Here is a 12696-nt window from a genome sequence, read left to right on the forward strand (position 1 = left end):
TAAAAACAAAAATGCCTTAGAATCGCTCGAGGAACATTCTCAAATTTTTTCAGAATTTTTTGAGACAATTTTTGATTTTCCGGGAAACTTGGGAAATGGAATTTTCAAAAATGTCTCCAAAAATTCTGAAAAAATTTTAGGATATTTCTCGAGTGATTCTAAGACATTTTTGTTCTTATGAATTTTTTTCTAAAGTCCATAGATTTCGAGAAAAAAATTGATAAAGTTGAAAAAATAAAAATTCGTTTCGGCCGCTATGTTCACTTTATCAATTTTTTTCTCAAAATCTATGGACTTTAGAAAAAAATTCATAAGAACAAAAATGTCTTAGAATCACTCGAGAAACATCCTAAAATTTTTTCAGAATTTTTGGAGACATTTTTGAAAATTCCATTTCCCAAGTTTCCCGGAAAATCAAAAATTGTCTCAAAAAATTCTGAAAAAATTTGAGAATGTTCCTCGAGCGATTCTAAGGCATTTTTGTTTTTATGAATTTTTTTCTAAAGACCATAGATTTTGAGAAAAAAGTTGATGAAGATTGAAAAAAAAAAAATTCGTTTTTTCCGCCATTTTGTAAAGAAGCGATTGTTCAAGGTAAACAAAAAAATTCCCTGTTAAACTTCAAATCCCATGATCACCTTTGATCACGGTCGCAAGGTGATATCTTCACCGTAACACTTCGAAAAAAAATCCTAAAAATTTTTTTTTTCGAAAATTTAGGTGTTTTTTATGTTTCAATCGAGCATATCTCTTTTCCTGTGAGTTTTATCATGATTCTGGCAACGGATTCTGAAAGAGCATGCAATTTTACATCAGAATATGTGGTTCAAGAATTTTTTCAACGCCAATTACATAGGAAAAAATCACTTTGAAAACGTGCAAGAAATTTTAACATTTTGGACGTTAATGGGTTAAGAAGAGCTTGATCGTTTGATTAGAATAATACACCCCACGTCGTATCAAATTTATAGACCGTTTTGTAAGAACAGTGGAAAAAATTTGAAAGTAAAACTTCAAATAAATTGGTAAAAAGAATACCGAATCTTTGTCGAGCTATTATAAAATCTAAAGAATACCAGAGAAAAGGTTAAGAAATGGTGTAAATAGTGTATAATTTATGTTATTTATTTGAATCATAAATTATATTTCGAATAACAAAAGTTTTCTATTTTCGAATAGTAAAAGTATTTTTTATTTACTACTTGTTGATAATGTGGTTAATTTGTTGGTGTTATTCAACTGATATAACTCTTGAAGAAACTTTCCTTGTTTGTTTATAACTATTCTAAAAAATTAATTAAAGTTGTCATAAAAATAATGAGTAGTTAGTCAATTTCCCGGTTATTTAAATATTTTATGATAATAATAGAAAATGTGATAAATAGAAAACTAAGAATTAATTTATTTATTATGTATACCAATTGTTATAATATATAAATTTAAATAAATTAAAATAATTATAATCTATTAAAACTAAAATAATTTCTAGTATTACTTCATAAATGCTAACTATAAAGATTGATACGAAACTCTTAAGGAGGTTCAGGAGTGTCATGAAAATGCACAGATTTTCATGAAATTGAAAACTATGGTAGAGTATGACGTAACATTGATGTCTGATTTTTTTCAAAATTTTTGACCGCGTAGTTTTGGAGAAATTAATGCGTATAATTAGCATTGTTTTAAATAGACTTCTCGTGTAAATGAGTAAATTGACTTCATCTTATATGGGAATAACTTGATGAAAAAAGCACAGATTTTTAATTTGCAAAGACGGTTTGAAAGAGAATTAATCGATGATTGTTTTTATGTGTTTAAACTCATGGCTTACCGTGATTCCGATTAAATAATAGTAATTTTAGTATAAAAATTTTCTAGTTTAATCCAAGCTCACGGTGCTAACTAATGAAGTGCGGCAACATCGCATACACTATATCGATATATTTACTGTAGCCGGTATTGCAGAGCAGATACGATTATATTTATTATGAATTGAAATTGAATTAATAAAAAATGATTTAGACGAAACTTATTCAACATTATGATTTTTTTTATTAATTTAAGTTGAATTGAAAATATATTAATGGAATAAATATTTTATTGAAAACGCTTTATTGTCGTTTCAAATAACCAATAAATAATGTACATTAATCTTTGGCATGCAAATAATTTAAATAAATACTGTGAATTCGACGTATAAATTGTAATCAAACTTGAGTTTTTAAAAAATTCAAAATATTCTGAAGTATTTTTTTAGATTTTATGACAGTTTGCTTTCCGTTGTTGCATCCTTCCAGCAGATTCGTTGATGACAACTTAAGAAAAATAAATTTCGAAGTATGCTATGTTGCCAGATCGTTACCTCCAATTCATACTTTCATAATTCAAATAAAAACATAAAAATTGACGACTAACGCATATTAGAAGTAGATACTCGTGATGAATGTTCAATTCTCATCATTTTTACCAGTTCATACTCATCTAAGTACAATAATACAGAACATTGAATTCAGTTATCTACAGTTTGCGCCACTGATTTCATCCTATGTTAAAGCATAGGCATTTTCCCCTTACCCCAACCCCCCTGGTGACTGTCACGAACCTCCTTAATACGATGGTATCGAGGCCATTTCCCTCATGGTGTTATTATTGTTCGTGATTATACGTCTTGCGATAGCAGATCTTCATCTATTTGGAATAACAACAAAGAGAACGTTCTATTGATAGTTTGCACCTATAGCAAAGTTTATTATGATTATACATTGCTCAGCTCGATATTATGATTTCAATATTTTACATGAATACATAAAATCTGGTCATATACAATTTTAACTCTCATTTATGATAACGCGACCCAATGGTATCAATAAGAGCTCAAATTGAGAAATTAATTGACCATATTTCAAATGTATAATAGTTGACGTATCACAGCCTACAATTCTAGGTTCTATAAGTAAAAGCGCATCTTTTTTTGGTTGACATTTTCTCTATCTTATTTTTTTTTAAATATATACGTTCAAAAAAAATATTTTTTTTTTAAATACTTTAGCTTTCTAACAAATGGTTTTAAAAAACGTGCGAATCCTCATTTTAAAGCTACAGCAATTATTTTTCAAATCCTGTTGTTTTTTTAAGTTATCATTACGGAAACTAAATTAGTAGTTGTTCAAAATGAGATAAAATTTGTTATACTTTTTCATCTCTAATACCTATAATAAACTCAAATTTAAATTTGTTTAATTTCGCTGTAGCATTTTTTTGAAAATTTTCACCTGCTTTTTCAAATGCTGTTGCATTTTTTGAATTACGACATTTTACTGTTGAGCATTAAAATTTTTTAATTCTCGTAATTTTTGCATAGGGTGCGTAAAAGTAGATGGAAGATTACACATACAGTTTAACATTGGCTGATTTCTCAAAATCTGTGAAACTCTCAGTGTTTTACTCCATATTGATTCCAATTACCTTGTATTTAGTGTTTCAAGTAGCCTTGATATATTTTTGTTATCGTTGAATCCATTATGTAACCATAAACGATAAGAAGCGATTATTTGTTTTCGAAAGATGTTTTTCTCTTCTTAGTAGATGTATATGAACGGTCATTTATTTGGACAAGGCAATGTTCCATATAATTTTTTAGCAATTAATTTAGCAAGAAAATATCTTAGCGATCAGTAAAATAGTATAACTTTCTAATTCGGGATTTCCATTTATTATTGATTATTTCATTATTTATGCAATTAGTTGCCTAATATGAAGACAAAAAACCGCTCTATTGATCATTCAAGTACATTCTATTTATTCTCTGAAAACGTGAATATATGCACACACTTGGTGAATGGTCTACAGTCTACAACTGGACTGAAAAATATTTAATGGACATGTAAAATAAAATTAATGTAGAGAAGAGCTTAAAATTGTACACGAAATTAACAAAGTTAGCTAACGTCCACAACCATCTAATCAATGCAGAAAATATTTCATATATGCTCCCATGATAGTACATTCATACTGTATTTACTGATAAATGTTTTCTTTATGAATTGTGAATTTCACAGCTATGATACGTGTTGTTACTTATTTGGTAGTTCAGAATGAAACAACGCATAAATAGCTATATTTTTTGAATTTCCAACTGAACTTCTAACATTAACAAAATTAAATTCATGGTACTCGAATAATATTCAAATAGCGCTTTTTTTGTCAATCAAATAATAATTTGTTAATGCAATCAAGTGCATATCAATTAGCGCTTCACGCTTTTAAGATTTGTTATATCAATAACAATTATTTGTCGTGATATTTTATCATAATATCTTTCATACGAAAATATACTGTATAACATTTATTCCATGCGTATATTATACATCTGTGAATAAAGTTATTCAGTCAAAAACTATAGTCCAAAGGATTCCACTGTTCCACTTGGTCTAATGAAAATAGCGCAACGATAAATGGAGAAGGTACGTTGTTTGCATTAATTTGTAATGCAAAGGAGCATATATCAATGAGTTAGCAAGAAAAGTATAACGGAAGTATTGTTTCCAAAAGGCACAAATTTACTGTGTAGTCGTTATAGTGGACTAGATTCATTAGAATAAGATAAATTAGAACATATGCTTGTGAGATAGCGGGTTGAGCAGCAACAAGTATAGTTTTCATTAGATTAGATGATGGAGAGGGGAATACGCATTTGTACACACGCAGCTGAATAATATTATTTCGTAAGAATGGAAGTAAGCGAAACAGGGCAATGAACGAATTGAGATGATACAAATATGCGCCTCTGACTGTTATCGTTCTCACGATAAATGCTTATGAGTTTACGTAGATGCAGTGAAGGGTAACGCAAGCAGTGAAACGATCGACAATTGGAACAAGGAGTTGATATAATCTGGATGCGAACAGCGACTGATGAGGATAAGCTCAATGAGTTTTATAATATTAGGAGTGTCGAAGCTGAAGCGCTATTAATAAAGACGGATAGTAAATAGCAAATGCGACTCACAAAGATGTTGGCATATTGGTGATCGAAGAGCTTAATGGGAGTTTTGAGCTGAAGCTCTTCGGACTGCACACTACCGTCGGAATTGGCTTTGAGCGTGGCTACTGTCGGTCCTCCGTAGGGGTAGAGATCGGTCCTGGCGAGCGCAGAAACGAAGCTCGACGGCCCGGCCGCAACCGTCAACAACGCGACTATCGCGACGATCATGTCACGTGCCTGCATCTTTGCTGATTTAATGATTGACCTAAACCTGGAACTTAATCCTTTCGCTATGCGCTGCTTCTTGCTGCCGGTGGCTTGGCTGATGACTGATGGCTGCCTCTTCTTTCTTATCTGTTTCCGCAACACTAGATCTCCGAAGCAGTGAGTGTTAGCATTAAACGCGCGACTGCGGCCACGAGCACTAACAGCGGATGATATTTCTCTACCCGCACTCTGTCAGTCTGTATATCTGTCGATCCATTTCTCTCTCTCTCTCTCTTTTTCTCTCCCTCTCTTTTTCTCGCCTCATAGTCTATGTGTGTGAGTACATGCGTGCGCGTGTGTGTATGAATGACCGTGATCCAAGTATCGAGCAATTGTACGGTGCGGCCGCTCCACACTGCTCAACCACTAAGCTACCACACCGGTGCGCGATAATTTTTTAGAAAGACTATATTTCGGAGAAAAATGATTTTAAGACGAAAGACTTCTATTCGTCTGTGCTCGACTATATTGATGCTTACATCTCGCTGCGTGACATCTCAATACTTCTATTTTTTGATTCTGCGTAACAGCAAGATTTGAAAGCGCAATTTGAATAATATAAAGGTTCGTTAAATTCAAATTTTAATATAATTTTTAATTTATAGATTGATCTGATCCATTTCATCTTATATGTAAGAATGTTGAAAAATCTTCTAATAATCCAGCAATATTAGGATCAATAACGAATTTATATAAAGTACTTCATATATACTTGTCCATTTTTGCTCACAAAAATAATAATTCAAAGGCTTCTCTTGTTCAGTGAAGAAAAACTTTTAAAACTTATGATTAATATTTTAGAACCTCATTTTTAACTTAAATAAACAGTGATATAACTATAAAATACTAGTTATGAAATATAGAAGCGTTGTAGTTTATTTCAGTTATTAATGAGTTTCTAAAACAACCGCTTTGAAGCTTTTGTAGGGCTTTTGTTACTGAAGTAAATGGCTTAGGTATAAATAGCCTTGCAACATTTGCCCTGAAAAAGATCCCAAAGTAAAGCTCACATATTTTTAATGTTTTTAATGTTTAATTTTAATGGGTGGCTTAGAGATTTTTACTGGAATGATTAAAATTTCTGAAATTTATAGATTATGTGGAGAAAGTATGTCGAATTCATTTGCAATTAAGAAATACTAGGGTTAACGACTTCATTTTCGAATAAATCGCTTCTGAAAAATGGCCAATTAACACGTAATCATATGAAAAATGTCACAAAAACGACAATAATTTTGGAAGTAAATGACTAACCTCAGAAATTCAAAATTATATCTATTTTTATATTTTTATAAGGATTCTTTTGAGTTTTTAAAAATATAGAGATAACAACTTCGTGTCAGAGAAAATCAAACGAAATGTATGAAAAATTAATCTTTCTCTTTAATGATTCTGTATATCTGTATGCGCCGTAAATTTGGCAATAACGCATCAATATAATAGCGTGAAATTCATACGAACTAATATATAAATAGTAAAGTAAATATTATATTCATAAAAATAACAGCGTTCTGCTTAAATATAGATTCTAAAATAATTTGTAATTATTCAATTACAAATTATTCAATTACAAATTTGCATAATTTTTTCAAAATATTGTGTCTAATTGGACAATTTTTTAACGTAATTTTATTGGATTTTATGTAAAATTAATGTTTTATTAATATTTTAACGTGAGTACATGTGCTAATGCTATCAATAACGATAATAATTAATAATTACAACACAAACAGAAGGGCATGATTATTGAATTTAAAGCAGCTTTACTTCTCTGCATTCTTGTAGAAACACACTCATTGATTTCTCAATTATTTGTTCACTAAATGGTTTCCAGTGATGTTTTGTTACATATTCATCCACAAAACCTGTAAATTAAATATATTAGTGTATAAGTATTGATATATTTAATTTATATATGATATATTTAATTTATATACAATATAATGGTATATTTGGTAAAAATATAAAAAATTTTCAAATATAAACGGCATGTAAGACTTACTGAAAATTTCATGCACTGTCCCTTGATGCAAACCTAAACAATGCTTTTCGGTTAGCGATCCTCTTAGTGAGCATTCTTTCAGAGCTTTTTCAATGAGTTATCTTCATGAGTCCTCATGCCAAATGTTTCTGTTGTCGAAATGCCTTCTTTGTTTTATCCAGCTTATTATTTCTTACATAAATTTCACACTCTGCATTTTTTGCATTTAAATTATTGTCCAATCAATAGAGGAAAATTGCAGACGAAAAATCAGATATGGAAAAACTCAACGGAAATACACTGCCAATCACGTACTTTTGCCCCTCCAAGAGCAAAACTAGTCATACTTCAAAATCGTGTATCTCTTATCAAAATTGACATACAGAGTCGAGCGAGGTGTCATTGGAAAGCTCTTTCCAAGAGCTTTTAAATTGTCTTATTTAGAAATTCAATCAAACATTTTTTAACTTTTTTTTCAAATGATAATTCGACGTTGAAAATTATAAATTTTTGTGTCCATTTTTGATCGCTCGCCAAATCTTTAAAACTCGTCGCACAGAAATTTGAAGTACACCATCTTGTAGCTCTTTCCAATACCTATTCAAATCATGCATTGCATATTTATTGTCCTTAAATATCACACGCCTACCGGCATTTTTCCCAAAAATGGACATACGGTTTCATCTTGTCATATCTCCATTAATATTCATAATACAAAAAAAAATGATTAGGAAAGAAAATGTTTGTTTTTTCAAGTAGAATACTATGAAAATTTTTCAGATTTTTTTTACAAAAAAAAATTTTTCAATTTTTTTGACCCTTGTAACGTCGGATAATTAATAGTGCCATTTTATTTTATTTTTTTTTATTTTTTTGTATTACGACTTCAATGCATCAAACTGCACAATTTCGAGAAGCGAAAATACGTTGGAGAGTTTCTCTTCTCAAGGTTTCTTCAAATTCCAAGAGAAGACAAGCTGACCAAATAGTTTGCGATTAGAAAATAGGTATAAAAAATTTTACAACTTTGTTATGTGCGCCCATATGCTTAGGATGTCCTTGTACAAACAGTGTGAGTTGCCAACGCCCAAGCCCTATACAGAATGCAGAAAAAAAGAGAAAGCTTCTCTTATGCGTTTTCCACCGAGTTTTCATTATTCCGTTTAGCTTAGTTATAAAAAAAGTCGGAAAATTATTTTGTTCTATTGAATAGTTTGTGCAGTTACATAAAATTAAGTCGTACGATTTACAATTTGTGCTACGTTTTATTTAAGTTCCATTTTGTATTTAAAGATGTAAATAAATAACATTTGAGAATTAAATATAACTCTCAGATTGTTATTTATATATATATTTAATGACTTATAATAGATAATAATTAAGTATGTGAAATCCTTGCACAGTAAAATTTTAAATAATAGTACTTTTATACGCGATTTGGCATGAGTAACTCCATCTATCTTAAGGAAACTGTACGTTTCCCTATTGCGGGAAAATTTCCACCAATCAGTTTTGAAGATTTCATGTCCAAATCCTACAGAGCCCCTTGCGGCCTTATTTTGAAAGAGAGCGCATCCTGAGGGAATGTGTTAAGTAAGACGCGAACTGTTCACCACTGCTACGCCACCCGCAGCAAGAAGTGCTACGCTCGAAGGATTCACTCTCTCTCAAGCAGTCCAAGGATTCTTTTTTTGAAAATCATCAAAGTTTCCAATTATCTTTTAAAAGACTCTACGGAAAATAAAAAGTAAGTTTTATTTCAAATATTAATTTTTTTATATTTCTTCACCTTTCACAATTCATTTTTCCCAATTCCGTATCGCTCGGTCCTCTCGTTGAAAAACGAGTTAGATAAACTTGATACATTAGTTTAACGCTCAGAACTTGGATCATTAGAATCTTTATAGGTCTGAGTGGAATCTTTCAATCAAGTTTTCACTGATCCTTTTGAAAAGATTGGCGATTGAATACTGGATTTTATATTCAAGGAAAATAGGTATTTGTAACCAACACCAATCTTTCCTTACCCGGGTAAAGTGAGAAATCACAGCCCGAAAAGGATTAGAAATTCCCACCTTACGAAAAGTGAGCCGTAACATTGGAGGCCCCCGTTGGGTATTGTTGTTGGTTAAAAATACTCTTTAGAAATTTTGCTATCTGTATAAAATCTTTTTATTATATGAATTTTGTTACTAGCCTTACTTTGAAATTTTGAAAATCTTTTTGAGAGAGAAAAAAAAGAGAAATAAATCATATCCTATTTTGTGTTGTAAAAGAAAAGAATATTGTATTATTCAAAAATTAAATATAACTACAGAGTCTTTTTAATTGTAATATCTATCAGTGAAAAATATTTAGAAGAAGAAAAAAATCACTTGATTGGAATATTTTGTAGTGTGAAAAATATTTAGTAAAAAGCAAAGAAAAAAAAATCACACTACAATTTTCTGTAGAAAAAAGCTCTGTTTGTAACTGAAAAGAATTAGAAAAAAAAAATTGGAATTATTAAAAAAAATTAAAAAAAAAAGGGCAGCATCTGTCCTTTTAAAGAAAGTATTGCGAGAAGAGCCATTGCCGCACTCAAATTGTTCTACACCTTTGCAGCCCCCATTGCCATTGCCACCTTTACCCCTTACTTTTGAAGAAAAGGGAGCATTTATTGCAAAAAACGTTTGTGAACATGGGAGCATGCCAATGACTTGTGGTCTATGCAATCCGATATTTATACGAGTTTTAAAATTCCAAAAAAAAAACTATGATTCACGTTGTTAAAAAGAAACACCCTTCAAAAAAACATTATAGTTTAAATGATTTAGAATTTGACAAGGAAAAAAGGCAAAAAATTTTTAATTTTTAAGAGAAATTTATGAAATCAATTAATCGTTATAAGCTTAGTATGAATGAAAATTTTAATAAAGCTTCATAAATATTGTTAATTTTCTTGGTTGTATGAATAATATTGAATAAATACTAAATCTATATTCAAAAGTAATTGTCATTTATTTGGCAAAAGTTTTGATATAAATTTCCTTTTCTCTGGCAATCTAGTAAATTAAATTATCAATTTCGATCATTGATGTCGGATGGCAAACGACCTTTTACAAGAAGTCTAGGTACAATTTCTGGGAATCCGTGGGACGACGATCCTGCCTTTAAAAAAAGCGGTTTACCACGTACTCCCAAGAAAGAAAGACTAGATACTTTGTATCCGAACTTAAAGTTAATAAATTTAGAAGACAAGCTATTAGAAACTCAGAAAGATTCCGAAGTAGAGAGCGTTAGTTCAAATAGTTTAATTGACTTAGAAAATATTATTATTGATAGTAAAAGTAGTAGTTTAAATAAATCAGAAACTAATATTTATTTGCGAATTAAAGACTTATCTAATAAAATGTCGAACCACGAAGATGATATAGCTGTCGCAACTGCAGGTCTTATAAATAGAACTACTTTTCATGATGTGCTATCAATAATTCCAAAATTCGATGGAAAAACTGAAAATCTTACATTTGCCGAAGCTTGCAGGGAAGCGAGATCCATGTTAGATGGAGTCAATGAGCCTCATCTCACCAAATTGATTAAGTTTAAGTTGGAAAGCGAAGCTCAGGCTTCAACTATTGGCATTACAGTTGATTCTATAAATGAATTAATAAAACACTTAACGGATATTTTTGGTTCTGTGCAAACATTTAATCGACTGCTCGGTGAGATTGGAAACGAGTTCCAACGAGAAGATGAATAAGTTATTGTTTTTTCAAATCGCCTAAGACAGATGACCACTAAAATTCTTCAAGCAAAGAAATTAGAAGGCTGCACGTCAGCCGTTACTAAAAAATTTAAAGATATTATAAAAGAAATTGTATTTGATTTCTTCAAGAAAGGTTTAAAATCCGAAATTGAATTAAACTTATCGGTCGAAACGAATTCGGATACAACTGTAAAGAATGCAATTAAAATGGAAAAAGATCTTGAATTGTTATCCAAGTTAAGAACTAACCTTAGTAAAAAGGTCACTCAAGCCGCTCCAAAGAAGATTGCAAATACGTGTCAGATTTGTGATACAGAATTTGATTTTTGAAGGGCATACAGCTTTTATGTGCAATTCAGTTTCTAATCAGAACCACCGTGCAATTATTGCAAAAAAACTGGTCATTCTGAAGATCGTTGTTTTAAAAAAATAAAAGATCAAAGCACCTGTCAAATTTGTAATCGCTCTGGTTACATAGCACGCAATTGTTGGTCAGGAACAATTTGTCACTTATGCGATCGAACTGGTCACACGGCTAAGGATTGCCGCACCCAACAAGATAATCCTGATAATGACAGTATCTACCAAATATGTAACCGGTGCGGACATAACGCAAAAAATTGTAAGAGCAACCTTGAATGTGTTTATTGCAAAAAGAAAGGACATTTAAAATCTAAATGTTATAAATTGAAAAATAAAAATTCGGGAAACGGGAATTCGACCTCTCAACAGGGCGCGACACAGAGGTCGAACAATCCAACACAGCGTCAATTGGAGGAAGTAGAAGAAGCTTTTCTTCGTTTAATGCCTTAAAAGTTTTTGCTCGAGTACCTGTTATAAGTGCTAATCTTTCGGAAAATAAAAAATTCACTATTGTGCTTGATTCCGGATCAGAAGCTAATATTTTGAACTAGCCTATTTTATTTATCAATTATTAATCGCGAGAAAAGATTTACTTTAAAAGGTATAAGTCTAGATCCTTATCTTACAATTGGAACTGTTACTTTGGAACTTTTTGATAAACCTACAGAATTTTTAATTGTTAATGGTAATTTTCCGATGACTACTGATGTTCTTCTTGGTTCGAATTATTTCACTAAAAACAAAGCTATTATTGATTTTGATGAAATAAAATTTAAAGTTAGATGGTATTCTATTGCCTTTAAAACTTTCGATGATTATCAATTTTGTACAACAAAAATAAAAAGAATCAATAATTTTAACACGCTCGAAAGACGTCCTAGGCAAATGTTACCAACTGTACAGTTTTATAATATTTATACGGCAAAGAAAGATTATTTTCTTGTTGATACTGGTTCTGAGTGTAATTTAATTAGAAAAGGTAGTTTATCTCCATTGGCTGAAATTCATGAAAAAACAATAATACAATTGAATGGTATTGATCTCAATGCACAAACAACGATTGGTATAACTATAATGACTATTCTTGGCTTGGATGTTGTATTTCATATTGTTACTGATGATTTTGAATTACCTAATGAAGGTGTACTAGGTGCATAATTTTTTGAAGAGTAAAGCAATAATTGATTTTAGAAACCAATTTTTTATAGCCAATGGCAATCTTATGCCACTTATTTTACAAAATAACGATGATAAATTGCCAATCAGTTTTGCCTCTATAAGAGTTGATTCTCTTGAAGAGAAAACTGATCTAGTTGAATTAAATGCATTTAAAACTACATTTGCTGAACGTGA

At 30.7% G+C, this 12696-nt stretch overlaps 1 protein-coding gene across 1 annotated transcript in view; it reads right to left on the minus strand.

Annotated features, from left to right (window-relative positions):
- Positions 1-5412, minus strand: part of LOC131667519 (nidogen) — a 425923-nt gene extending 420511 nt beyond the window's left edge. Inside the window, exon 1 of the mRNA XM_058940985.1 lies at positions 5009-5412. Coding sequence (XP_058796968.1) covers positions 5009-5227 — 219 coding nt within the window. The 5' untranslated portion in view covers positions 5228-5412. The remainder of the gene's footprint in view (positions 1-5008) is intronic.
- Between the last annotated feature and the right edge of the window lie 7284 nt (positions 5413-12696).

The sequence above is a fragment of the Phymastichus coffea genome, unplaced genomic scaffold (assembly GCF_024137745.1).
Source record: "Phymastichus coffea isolate CEN01 unplaced genomic scaffold, Cenicafe_Pcof_1.1 PCOF00067, whole genome shotgun sequence".
Classification (NCBI taxonomy): Eukaryota; Metazoa; Arthropoda; class Insecta; order Hymenoptera; family Eulophidae; genus Phymastichus; species Phymastichus coffea.